The sequence below is a fragment of the Leiobunum rupestre genome, chromosome 10, assembly GCF_980474605.1.
Source record: "Leiobunum rupestre chromosome 10, qqLeiRupe1.1.hap1, whole genome shotgun sequence".
Taxonomy (NCBI): Eukaryota; Metazoa; Arthropoda; class Arachnida; order Opiliones; family Sclerosomatidae; genus Leiobunum; species Leiobunum rupestre.
In genome coordinates this window covers 18,001,162-18,014,694 of record NC_143393.1, presented here as the reverse complement: position 1 = coordinate 18,014,694, position 13,533 = coordinate 18,001,162, and the positions used below count along the sequence as shown (strand labels likewise).

Below are 13,533 nucleotides of genomic sequence, written 5' to 3'. Positions count from 1 at the left end.
CCATTTCGCGCGTAGCTACTAAATAGGTAGCCATTTTGTTGGTAATCTCGTCAAAGCTACAAAACGTATTAGATTTATGCTTTAAAATTTTAAATGGACCCTAAACAAAGCCAGATAAGATTCTAAGGCCGGGTTATTTAAATAAAATATCAAATTACGACAGAAATATCTACGAAAAGAGGTTGGCAAAGTTTATCAAAGTTAGGCCTTTGCGGTCATTCTTTTTACAATTACCTTCACTATCGAATAAAATAAACAATTTTCGCTCTCCCTTGGTAATTGAACTACTCGAACAATTTTTAACCAGGCAGATAACCATTTTTAACGTGAAAATAAATCCTTAATCATTTGAAAATAATTAAAATCCGCAAACAGACGATTGAAACTGTTAACCCTCCCGTTTTACTAAGAAATCTACACCTTCAAAATGGCGGCGAAGAACCGTTCATTCTTGCTCAAATTAAATATTTATTCTTGGTTCTTATATCTATACTTGGAACTGCGTCATTGATGACGTAGGGATGCAAACTATGTATTAGACACACCTTCCCGAGCAAACTTTGATTCTTACTCAACTTGTTTTAATTTCTATGCTGGCGACATCTACCTTCAGAAAAGCCAGTTAGACCAGAGCTGCCACTTGGTTTAAAGCAACTGTCGGCTTTATCACTGCCACCTGTATTATGAAAAGGCCCCTGTTATTAGAGATGGCCATGAAGTTATCCAAGTAGTGCATTTGTGGTATTTCGGTCCGCGCTCAAGATGAAAATTTTGAATTTTATTCCCTGGCAACCATGTCACCGCCTCGCGATTTCAAATAGTCTCTCTGTCAAATGCTGACCATTATTTCCTTTGATAACGGTTGATTTTAATTAATAATTACTATATCAATTGTAAAATAAACAAAAAAAGCTCGTAGCTAAAGCTATTATTTCAGTTAAACTTGCAAATTGTTAGGCCTTAACATCGTAGATATACCAATTAGTCCCGATCTCTGCTCTTAGATGGCGCCACACTCTTCACGATTTAAGTGAGCGTTATTCTAGTTACGATTTATTTATTTTCAAAAGTCGTGTTATTATTTTTAAAATGTCGCATTTTAGTTTCTATCATATATCTACTTTATTTAGGAACTAAATTAACCAAATTATCGAGAGCAAAACTGTAATATTCGCGTATTTTATAGAGAACTATTTTTCATCGTGGCGGAGTACAACCGATACCTTTGTGTCCCTGTAAAGAGGCGAGGGGGAAGTCATTTCCGAAGCCCAAAAATTTTACCCCTCAAATAAGACGTCGTGCGGTTGGACCCAAGTACCAGACTTTCTCCCCCTATTTACTTTTGGTATAGCTAAATCTGTAATCAGTTACGTCAAAGCTACCCCTGTAGCATTTTAGAGTCGGGCCGACGTCGGCTAGTGTCTTAAAACAGAAAGGTCGGCCTACTGTTGGGCCACCCCACTCTGAAAGGTCGAAATGTCCTAGTAGAAAAGTAGTCGGCCGACCGTCGATCGACAAAAAAATTCGACTCAGAAAGGACTATGGACCGACTCAAAAATGACTATGGGCCGACTCAAAAATGACTATGGGCCGACTCAGAAATGACTATGGGCCGACTCAGAAATGACTATGGGCCGACTCAGAAATGACTATGGGCCGACTCAGAAATGACTATGGGCCGACTCAGAAATGACTATGGGCCGACTCAGAAAGGATTATGGGCCGACTCAGAAAGGACTATGGGCCGACTCAGAAAGGACTATGGGCCGACTCAGAAAGGACTATGGGCCGACTCAAAAATGACTATGGGCCGACTCAGAAAGGACTATGGGCCGACTCAGAAAGGACTATGGGCCGACTCAGAAAGGACTATGGGCCGACTCAGAAAGGACTATGGGCCGACTCAGAAAGGACTATGGGCCGACTCAGAAAGGACTATGGGCCGACTCAGAAAGGACTATGGGCCGACTCAGAAAGGACTATGGGCCGACTCAGAAAGGACTATGGGCCGACTCAGAAAGGACTATGGGCCGACTCAGAAAGGACTATGGGCCGACTCAGAAAGGACTATGGGCCGACTCAGAAAGGACTATGGGCCGACTCAGAAAGGACTATGGGCTGACTCAGAAATGACTATGGGCCGACTTCACAAAGGCATATTTCCGACTCGGAAACGACGTTGGGCTAACTTCATATACATACAATTCCGACTGTGAAACGACGTTGTGCCGACGTCAAATTAAATCGCACTTCGGAACTCCCACTTAATACCAATTTGATGCCTTAACAGTAATTTAGCTGAGATTGAATCGATAATAATTTTCAATTATTTTGTAAACAAAAATGAGCTATTTATATTAATAGAACTAATCCAAACAATATACAAGACAAAATCTTTTGGCGAAGTACATAGAATTAATATAGTAGTGATATAGAAAAGAAACATTTTAATTAAGCTTATAGATTTTAATACGTAAAAACAATTACAATTCAAATACTTTTAACAAATATCATTATCTTTTAATGTTGTAGTCTATTTTATATGTTATTTATAAAACACTTGACCTTGTAATTGCCAAGGCCTAACCGCTCATGCAAAACATTGTTCACAAAGCTATAATTAATTGATATAGATATTATTTATATTGATATATTATTGAAAAACTTACTTTGTTAGTTTCGATTTAATGTATTTCTCAAGATTTCAATTATGATTTTTCCATTAATTTTGAATAGAAAATTAAGCGCACAAGTCAACAATTACACCTCTCATCTCAAGCAAGTTCGCCAATAAACTTCTAACATGCTGCTAGTCCGGAGATGGCGCTGCGAAAGTATCAACTGGCGGGTGCTTTTGAATTTTTTAAACTATGAAGCGTTTGAAAAACGTTTGTGGTCGTATCAATAGGCCTATTTATTAATACATTTTTAATTTTTTAATCTATTTAGAGTATAATTAATCAATATCAATAAAAATCAGGAATCGTTATTCCATGCTTTGACCAGCCGTTAGAGGCGCCACTAGTAGCACTCTGAAGCGCGGGGAAATTTTTGACCAGCCGTTAGAGGCGCCACTAGTAGCACTCTGAAGCGCGGGGAACATTTTGACCAGCGTCTGCTATCGTATGCAAGTTAAGCCATTGAACACGCCAGTCTATTTATATATAGTCTTTGGTTTTGAGTCGGGGTACGGTCGAAAAGTCGGTTTATAGCATTGAGTTGGGAATAAATAGAGGTACAACTAAATCTGGCTGGCGCGGGATCAATTTCGTTCCATAAAGAGACTTTATCAACTTTATCGTTCTACCGTGGGGGCATCTGTCTCTATTGGTGGCAGCTATTGCAATTGAATTTTTTCGCGAATCTGATGCGAAATTGGAATGTATGATTTCTCGTAACAAACAAACCTTTGAAGTTGTTTAAAAATAATTTTATTCTGTCAACACGATTCTTTTTAACTTAAGTTACGCTGAGTTAGCTAATAATTATTTATTTTTAGCCATATAACTTTACAAAATATAGATGGCGCTACCGCCTAATTATAAAGATGAATTTCGTACCGTCTTATCAGACTAGGTCCCGCGTAACCTTGGCAACTGAAATCGTAATTTTAATTCTAGCAGTATTATTCCCAATTCAATGGTTTATAGTCGACGACGTTTTTCGACACTAAAACCGTAAATCCTTTTTAGGGACTATTTATGGTCGGTATACCGACCATACCGACCATTATCCAACTTAAAATAGACCTTACATTTAATTATTGGATTCGACATTAACTTTATGAAACCGACCATATTTATTTAGGAAAAGGGGATATTTTAATTATTTTCTGACTATTTGATGATGATGAATTTTTTATTCACTTTTAATTTTTCTTCAAACTTATTTGTATTCGAAAATCTAATAATGAGATCAGTTTTGGGTCGGAAATAAGCATTAACATAAAGTCGGCCCGACGGCGTTACGGAGTCGGTTAGAGTCTATTAATTGGCGGTAAAGAGTCGACGTTTCGTAGTCGGCCGACCATTTTACCCCTACGACATTTCGACCCTCAATCCAAAGGTCGACCGACTTCAGTGTTTAGTACCTTTTGCCGACGTCGGCCCGACTCTAATTTGCTACAGGTGAAGTAACTTATTATTCAAATTAATTTCTAAAAATTAATTAATAATAATAAGTAAAAATTAACTTCAAGTATAATTATACAATAAAATACAATTATTTTAAAAATATGAAAAAATACATGTGTGGTCCTTATCAAGTCGGCATATCGACTGTACATTAAAGTCGACTTGCCGACTTTATAAAGTCTCAAAATGGAAATTTGTAATTTTTGGGGTTTGAAAAAATTGAACAATTTGAGTCGGCATACGGTCGTCGACCTGAAAACGACTTTTAGACCCATACCCGACTCTTGACCGACAACCTAATGCTACAGGGGTACAGGCTTGTAACTCTTTGCGGGGAGTAGTCAGCCTCTCGTAAAACAGATCCAGAAAAAACGCCCGAATGGGGATTTTGTGAGATTATAGAGCAAAATCTTTAGGATATATGATTGAACATAATACTTTATTTTGAAAAACTTCATGTACGTCTCTTTTCGTATTAGGGTTGTCCTCAAATCTCAAGGAATGGATCGCTTCCTTCGTGGAACTAAAAAATATTCCATTCACCTTAATCGGAAAACCGTTATCAAAATTCGCACTTCCAAATATCGTTCTCGAGTACGGCCCGATCACCATTTCTTCTATTAACGTTATTGGATCTGCTCCGATAAATATTCTAGTGTTCCATCATGGACTCTGTAACTCTAAAATTTACTAGGTTGATATATTTCGCTTGTTCTGGAACCAAAGGAGTACCATTTACGCTAAATTAAACTTCACTTGTTCTGGTTGAGATAATTACTGTACAGTGTCTACTGTCTACACCGTGAACTATTCGTCAAGGTCAGAGTATTGCAGCTACACTTTTTACTCCTAAAAAGGATGTGTAAAAAGAACGGTGGATACTTATCGCTTGTTCTGGAACAAAAGGAGTGCACCTGTTACGCTAAATTAAAATATTAGCTTGTTTTATTGGAAATAGTTATTTTATACCGCGAACTATTCTACAAGGTCAGAGAGTAAACTGATAAAATGGTCGGTTTATTTAGAATTTATTTACTAAAATAGCCACAGGCAGCCATTTTGGCGAAACATTTTTACTCGACTTGAACTATTTGCCATCATAGAATCGGAGTAAAATAACGTCATAAGGTCCTTCTTCTTACCCTACACCGAAATCCCGGAACAAGCAAAAAGTATCCACCTACTGTTGTCGAGCCTTTTAGATTGCTTGAAATGATCTGCCTATTTCGACAAATGCTGATCGAGACCGCTCTCGGATCAAGAATTTTGCGTGTTCCAACGCACTCGGTTCGTTCGGCGAATTATTTTGAAATGTTCCTTTTCAACTTGAATATTCAAAACATGTTAAAATTGGCTCTCGATCAGGGATAAATCAATTGCGTCAGAAACGGATTCGGAAGCCATAGTCTCTTTGTATTTAAATTGACGGTTAAATTGTTACGGAATAGGCAATATGATTAAGTAACGCGGTCTTCTTGTTTTAATGAATTCATCCATAAGCTATTTCGTTGGGACCTTTAACAAGCTGGGCAGAAAAAGCGGACTTTATACTTTACCCATTTAAAGCTCGGCCTGGACCAGTCAAAACAAGTACCTCGAGTTACGCAGTGTGAACTTCAAGAAGTAAATAATTTGTATCCTGTCAAAGTCGGGCGAAGGTGTCGATATTGGTTTTAGATGTTTAATTATGGCTCTTTCCAAGGCCATGCCAGGCCCGGAGCCCCGGGGTACGTTCAGCAGAGTTCATCGGACTCACTGATTACTAATCGGTGACATCGGTTTCCTACTGTACGCTTTGTTTCCGGTTTTGACGTCACGATAGTCATCGGTTACTCACCGAAGTCATCGGCTGGAAGAGTCGGTTTTTCCGATGACTGACGTCATTTCTACTAGCCAGTCCGGCCCTGGGAGACATTTCGGGTCCCCGGGCAAATTATGTAAATCGTGGGCCCTTTTAATTTTCAGGGGGGGAGGTCCCGGTGAAAAGCTAGGCAATGGGCTCTCCAAAAAGCATGCTTGTGGACCTTTTACCACCGGGCCCCTGGGATTTTGACTCCTCTGCCCCCCTCTCTACACCGTCCTGTTTCTTGTGGAAATTGCACGCTATGTTTTGAAAAGCGCGGCAAAAGTTAAAATCTTGGGCAGGAAAAACGCATGCGTTTAACAGTTTCATTTGCTGTTTACTAGTGTATGTCCCCTTTAGAGAAAATATATAATCTTGTACCCAGCCTTGGAAATAACGGTGGTCAGGTGGTCAAAGACCAGTTTATTAATTGCTCAGACCAGTTTATTTATTCAAAATTTTGGGGATCACTGGTCGCCGTGTCCAGTTTATTAATAGTTGATTTTATAAAATGTCTTTACGCTTGCCCAGCTTGTTGAAATGTGGCCTGGAATAGTTCAGCCAATGCCTAAGAATGAGTTCATAAGCTCTTTAGTGGGAGAGAAAACGGATCCACAGCTGAAGCGGGGAGGCAACATTTCAACAAGATGGCCAAGGTTATTAAATAATACCAAAAAAATAGAAGGTGACCAGTTTAATAATTCGAAATAATATCAAAAAATAGGAGATGAGCAGTTTATTAGTACAAGGTTTCTATCAATTTTGATTTCCCTATTCACCGGATTTCTATGTACCGCGTCCGCGACTCCGCGTACTACCGCATTCCTCGAACGAGTCGAACTGGCATCAAACCATCAATCCTCTAGTCTCGCTTTCCCCCCGAGTACGGTAGGCTACGTGTGGTAACGGAACGGGGACTCGGGAACTACGCGAAATTAAGAGGGTCTTGTAAGCTTGGACAGTAGTCTTAGGTGAGATAGTACTAGTATTTTCTATGCCGTTTTTTTAAGCTTATAAAATGACATTAGAACATTTTATGTGGGACCAGTTTAATAATTCATAAGCTAAGGGGTCACTGGTCACAAAGACTAATTAAATATTTCATAATCAAGGGGGTCACTGGTCATAAGGACCAGTTAAATAAAAAACCTTATTTCCAAGGCTGCTTGTACCTAAGACGCTACTATACGCCAGTGTTGGAAATAAGCTTTTTAAAAGTACTGATCAATGTGACCACTATACCCCCTACTTAAAAATAAATTAACTGGTCATGACCCCCCTTTTCTGCCCCACCTCTCACCGCTTTTATTTTACCTTTGAAAGTGAATTGTTAATAGCGATTAGGAACTACAATGAGTTATAATTATCACAAACCAAAGAGCTTTGATATTTATCACATTTCTTAAGGAACTTTAAAAAATATTTCATCATCTTCTGGTTCTTCGAGAAAAAAAACAGTTTTACTCCTTTTTGTTTCTAAAAGTCATAAATAAATTGCAATGTCTTCTATGCTTATTTTCTTAAACATATTCTTAATGATTGATCTAGATGTTTCGCATTTAGTTCGATGAATCTGACCACTATGATCTGACTGATTTTAGCGGAAGAACGTCAAATTGCATTACTGCCAGATGCCACGAAACACGCTCAATTTAGGAGTCAAAATCCGCAATTTCATTAGCTGTGAGAAACTGAGAGCGCAACGCTTTTATCACTTAATTAAAAATAAACTGGCCATTATGACCAGTGAACCCCTCAGATTCTATTTAATTTACTGGTCATAGCCCAAAATAAACTGGTCTTTGACCGACGCCACCGCCTTATTTCCAACACTGCTATACGCTACCCATGGAACGCAGTATTAATACATATCCATGCGCTACTCTAGTACCAAAGATAATTTAAACTCGTACGAGTTTAAATTATCTTTGCTAGTACTTAGCTTACACTGCTACTTAGCAGACGACACAAATGCAGAAAGTGGTAATGTGGGATCCGGTTCGGGTACCCTTGTCCAAAAAACGGTGAACCCCGTTATTTTTCTCGTAACATATTAATCCAACGACTTCATAATGTTCAAAATGTTAAAATTAATTAAAACTGCTTTACCGATGTGTAGATCAGCTTTAAGTAAAGAGCAATTTAAAATAATTTGGTTTATAAATTCTCCCCCCAAGCTTAAATTAAATGGTACCATCATCAGAAACATGGCAGGCCACAGCAAATGGCAAAATATTAAACATGTTAAAGCGGTCAAAGATGCTGAAAAATCGAGAACAAACTCTAGATTTGTAACTTTACTTAAGAGAGCAGCATTAGGTGTAAAAACTATTATTTTTATTAATGTCTAAATGAAAGTTTTAAATATATTTATATACTTAGAGGGTGGTGGACCAAATCCGAAATTGAACTCCAAGTTGGCTGCTGTTATATCTCAAGCCAAGGACCAAAATGTTTCCAGCGGTACCATAGACAATGCATTAAAAAGATTAGAGGTATAATAGAACTTTAAAAAATTTATTAGTTTAAGAATTTAGATATCACATTACTTGTTAGTATTTTATTCAAAATTCCAGAATGCAAAGTTGAAACCGTTTAAAGCGGAAATAGTAGGCTCTGGAGGATGCTTATTCATTGTAGAATTAGAGTGTGAACAGAAAAATGTTACAATTCACGAATTAAAAACTGTATGCAAGAGAATACCTGGATATAGACTAGCTCAAGAGGGACGTACAGGCCACAGTTTCAATCAGAAGGGTGTTATCAAAATTTCCAAAAAAAAGGATGGAGCTGCTTTAAATAGCGAAAATGTTTTAGACGATGCAATTTTAGCAGGCGCAGAGGAGGTCACTGAGGAGAAAGATGACAATGATAACGCAGTCTTTAAAGTAATTCTTTTAAAATTAAAATTAAAACTAACGAACGACTGAAGAAGAGCCTCGGCTCGAAACGTCTTGTATAAAATAAGTTTTATCTTCTAATACCATGCCGTTTTCTCTGAATTAAACATAATTTCTACTAATTCTTTTAACAATTGATATTCTGCTTCAACCTAAAACTCTTCCATTACAGTTTATGACAAGCGCTGAAGATATTCACAAAGTGAAAAAAGAATTAGAAACTATGCAGTACGTAATTGAAGAATTTGGTTTGGAATTTTTCCCATATCAAAGGGTTTCTTTAAATGAAGAGGATATGAATCATTTGTCAAAATTTTACAATTCAATGGAAGGACATGCTGATGTGCAGAGAATTTATGATAATGTAGAGTATCAATAAATTAATAACTAATAAATAGCATAAAGTTTCACATAAAATATACTTTTAATACTTTTTTTTGTATAAACTAGAAATCACCACACTGTACACAACCTTAACATACAAAAGCCCTCAACATTGTGTATATAAAACCTTTTAGAAGTATATGCGACTTTACAAACGAGTGTAGTTTTAACAAGAATAGCTTGTAAAAATGAACAGGAAAGCTTCAATGGGTTAAATACCAACCATTTCTATAAGCATCATGTTTGAGTTTAGCGTTAAAATGAGATTTGCTTTATATCACAGTCTCTTAAAACTGTTTCTTTAAATGTTGAACTAGAAAGGAAGACCTAAAACACTTGTATATTTTAGAAATATACCAAGCAACAACACAAAACTATTTCCCGAATTATATCCGTTAAGTTAAACCTAGTTTTGTCACCTAATTAGTTAAGTTTTTAAAAACCCCTTTTTTAATACTCCACTAAAATTCCCTGTTTTAGTGTTTTTGCTATAAATTATAGTTTCACATCATCAACTTCCAATTCAATATCTAAATAATTATTAAACCACCACACTTGGGAATGTCCACCGTGACAGTGAGATACGTAAACTGTCGTACCAGCGTCCGTTCCTCTACCGTCTAGACATTTCCCAGTCATAACGTGCATTAATGGTCCTCCCTTCAAACATAATAAACATTTAATCAATGTTTTATATAAGAAAAAAGGTGTATAAGACCTTCGTATGGGTCCATTTCTGAGACTTTGCCAAAGGATCACAACGATCCATAACAACTTTTTCTCTATTTTCACCCGATAGACTCAATGAAACTTTAGCACAGTTCTCCTCGCGTCTGAGTTCCCCCAGATTTGAAAACGCAAAAAGCTAAAAAAACGTACTTATTCAAAATTATTAAATAAATTAAGATTTATAAATGACGTACTTGATTTTTAGAGAAGCTATAGCCATCACCTTGACATTTATCTAGTCCCAATGGATGGGTTGTTGCTTCGTCATTATCTAAAATATCAAGGCACAAGCCAGTGTAAGAGTTACGAACCTACAATTTAAAGAATTAAAATACTTAAAAAACAACAAACAAATGAAAATAATTTAATGTGTATAAAAATTCTCAACAGGCAAAAACTACAATTTTTTTTAATAATTTAAAGCAATTTCCTTACGGAACCGTATTGTTGTACGTTTTTATCCCAAATAAATTTATCTGGATAAACATTCTGGAGATACCAATCAAAATTTTGGCACTTTAGTTTTTGACGTAGTTGCAAACGTTCAGATATATCTCCAAAATCAATATCCTGTCAAAATAGGATTATTATTATTACTACTTCCGACAAAATTCATTATATTAAAATTTTAAGCAAGCAAGCGACCTTTAAATCCGGCCTATGTAAATAAAAATATTTCTTATACTGATCCATCCACACTTCGACAGTTCGAACAGTGTTAATGCCGTGCGAATCTTTGTTCTTTGGGAAAGGATAAGGGTGAAACGCTCTGAATATATGTCCTACGTGCGAGCATGGAATTATTAACAATTCTCCTCCGCACATCCACACCTAATTTATGTAACAAAACATTAACTAAAAATCAACATTCAACTTTTAATTAAAATAACAAACCCTGAAAGATAATTCTAAGTTCTCTCCGCCCCAAGTATCCATTTTATTGTCGTAGCTTCCAATTTCAAAAAAATATTTGCGGTCTATGGCAAATAGTCCACCAGCCATGGTGGGAGACCTCGTAGCGTCAATTAATGATTTACGCCGAGCTTGTTCATAAGGCGGTATATCCATCCAACTGAAGTACCCTGACCAAGTAAAACCACCGATTTGAAAGTAGTCACCACTGCTTGATTCGTATTGCAAGGTTTTATCATCGATGATATCAATAATTGGACATACAACGGCTTTGCGGTTTCTTTTGATTTCTTGAAGCATTGGTTCTAGCCTAAAGAAAAACAGTTTAAATTAGCAAACGATATTAAAAAATTATAATATTCTTTCACATACCAATTAGCGTTAACTTCACAATGAGAATCTAAGAAAACCAAAATATCACCCACAGCAGTTTTAGCTCCAGCTAGTCTAGCTCTGATTAAGCCTTCTCTAGACGATAGTCGGATTAATTTCACTTTTCCAGTAGGAAATTTCTTTTGAATATAAGTGATGAGATTTGACTTAAGCTCCTCTAATAATAAAAATAAGTTAAAAAGAGCTGTTACTTTTGTTTTAAAAAATATTTACTTCTGTCACTGTTGTCATCTACAAGAATAATTTCTTTAAGTAAATTTGGAGGGGTTCTATTTATTACGCTGTAGATTGTGCGCATTAGGGCAGAAAAAATTTCATTATAGAAAATAATAACTACGCTAGTAGATGGAAGACTCGAATGGTATTTTACATTCTGGCATCTGAAAAATGAGTTTATGTTATAAAATATCGAAATAATTAATTAAGTTGGTTTCTTACAACGAATGCCTAGTGTCAGGAACAGTTCGATTATAAGAAATTCTATCACTAATATAAACATTGAAAGCTGCTTCTTTGAATTTTTCATCAGCAATAATAGATTCTTCTTTTTTCAAAATCACAGCTGCTCCATTTTCTCCCCATCCTTTAATGGGTTTGATTACAGGATATTCATTATTAGCGAGAGTTGAGGATTTCTTCTGTTTATAATTATCTAAATTGTGGTTCAATGGTGGTGCTATTTGACCAATACCGTGATCAGATCCACCTTTCAATACATTCAATATTTTGGGGTTGATTTTTAGTTTGACTTTGTGATTAGCATTGTCAATTATATTAGGAGAATCCAAGTTCGTTTCTAAAACTCTAGAATTGGCGTGTTTTTGTTTATTTAACGTATCTTTAGATGCACCTTGTTCACCGAACCAAAACACAAGAAACAGTATAACAATCCCCAATACTATAACTTTAACCGTCCGTGATTTAAATCGACGTCTTCTACTAACTACCGCGGCTATCATATTAACTTACTATGTTTTAAAACTTTAAACATTAAGAAACTGAGAAAATTTTGTAAATGCATGTGCAAATTCGATGTGCATTTTGGTCACCCATTTTGTACACGTCAAAGTAACGTCATTCGCAACTCACAGGGCTGCAATGTTGTTTGTTGTTCAGGAGTTCCGGACACAAGTTTTTGTTTCAAAACTAAGAAAACCAATTTTTACAAGGAAATATATTTTTAGGACAATTCGAATAAACAATCCTTGAGAGAAGCCCCTGGTGGAAAGTATCTAAAAAGGAAGATGTATTCCTTCGCTAGAAGGCACTCGCAATGCTCTGGATCAATGTTGGTAGAAGTGCGGTAAAACGCACTGGCGCTGGATTAGGTATTCCACGGAACGCATTTCACCGGAAACGTCCCGTATTTGGCAATTTATGGTATGAATTAGAGCCAAATCAGCGTCCGAAGAAACCATTGTTTTAACGGCCACGGCCTCAAACAAATAGCGATTTTCCAGAGCTAAGTTAATTCAGCCTGGTTAGTGGCTGTAGAATAAGAGGCCAAACAAATAAGACCACTAGACAGGGAGATAAATTTGAGTACTTGTCAGCAGTAGGACCTTCCCAAAGTAACTCCAATAATCGGGCAAAGATATAATACTGTATCCGTAATAGGTTACCATTGATCACCAAAAACCAGGTCGGGAGAGTCAGTTATAGAGGCGGGATGGAAGTGTTGTACTAGGTCAGCTACGCTAGACTGCGAACTTTTATAATTTTAAGTAAATTTCATAAGAATAAGTTAGAATAACGCTCATCAGAAACATCGGTGAGTAATCGATGTCATCATTTTCTACTTCACTTCCTTTGTTCCTCTTAACGTGGCTTCCATTTCAAAAAATCATTTGTAACTGCAACTAACAATGATTGGACCATGGACTAATTAAAGGGCAACGCAAGTGGCCATGCAGGGGGTAAATTATCTTATAGATAAAAAGAACAACTGCGCATGCGCTATCTGCCATAGCCTTTCCCTCTTTAAAAAAAGCCGAATTTTTTTTGTATATATGCGCCTCTCGTGGTTGTTATGCAAAATCCATGCATACTTTAGTCGCGAAAATGGCCGAGGAAAGTGAAGTTTCCGAGCTCCCCGACAAATCGGATTCTTTATATAAAAGAAATGTAATAAAACAAAGATAAATATTCTGTTTGGGTATAATGATTGCGAAATTGTTAAGCAAGACCGAGGGGTAAGACACTCTGCGAACTCGGTGTACACTGCCGTACCCATAGAAAT

The 13,533-nt window shown here is 36.7% G+C and overlaps 2 protein-coding genes across 2 annotated transcripts; one reads left to right on the top strand and one right to left on the bottom strand.

Annotated features, from left to right (window-relative positions):
* The first annotated feature begins 7,882 nt into the window (after nt 1–7,882).
* LOC149924909 (uncharacterized) lies at nt 7,883–9,271 on the top strand. The gene is made up of 4 exons (XM_090160340.1): nt 7,883–8,295; nt 8,359–8,471; nt 8,553–8,864; nt 9,049–9,271. The coding sequence occupies exons 1-4, from the start codon at nt 8,049–8,051 to the stop codon at nt 9,253–9,255; spliced, it is 879 nt and encodes a 292-aa protein (XP_090016466.1). The 5' UTR covers nt 7,883–8,048; the 3' UTR covers nt 9,256–9,271.
* A 27-nt stretch (nt 9,272–9,298) lies between these two features.
* LOC149924908 (polypeptide N-acetylgalactosaminyltransferase 1-like) lies at nt 9,299–12,384 on the bottom strand. Its single transcript, XM_090160339.1, has 9 exons — nt 11,733–12,384; nt 11,508–11,674; nt 11,274–11,451; nt 10,884–11,211; nt 10,635–10,820; nt 10,425–10,559; nt 10,184–10,300; nt 9,979–10,125; nt 9,299–9,920 (listed from the first exon to the last, which is right to left on the bottom strand). Exons 1-9 carry the CDS (start codon nt 12,251–12,253, stop codon nt 9,756–9,758), a joined length of 1,944 nt encoding a protein of 647 aa, XP_090016465.1. The 5' UTR covers nt 12,254–12,384; the 3' UTR covers nt 9,299–9,755.
* Nucleotides 12,385–13,533: the final 1,149 nt, after the last annotated feature.

Bases quoted from the DNA above. Each gene is read 5' to 3' on its own strand.
- LOC149924909 (XM_090160340.1), top strand. From the start codon at position 8,049: ATGTTCAAAATGTTAAAATTAATTAAAACTGCTTTACCGATGTGTAGA. The intron at 8,296-8,358 runs GTGTAAAAACTA...TTATATACTTAG, and splicing joins ACTTAAGAGAGCAGCATTAG to AGGGTGGTGGACCAAATCCG. The intron at 8,865-9,048 runs GTAATTCTTTTA...CTTCCATTACAG, and splicing joins ATGATAACGCAGTCTTTAAA to TTTATGACAAGCGCTGAAGA.
- LOC149924908 (XM_090160339.1), bottom strand. From the start codon at position 12,253: ATGATAGCCGCGGTAGTTAGTAGAAGACGTCGATTTAAATCACGGACG. The intron at 10,821-10,883 runs GTTTGTTATTTT...TACATAAATTAG, and splicing joins ACTTAGAATTATCTTTCAGG to GTGTGGATGTGCGGAGGAGA. The intron at 10,301-10,424 runs GTAAGGAAATTG...TTTAAATTGTAG, and splicing joins ACGTACAACAATACGGTTCC to GTTCGTAACTCTTACACTGG.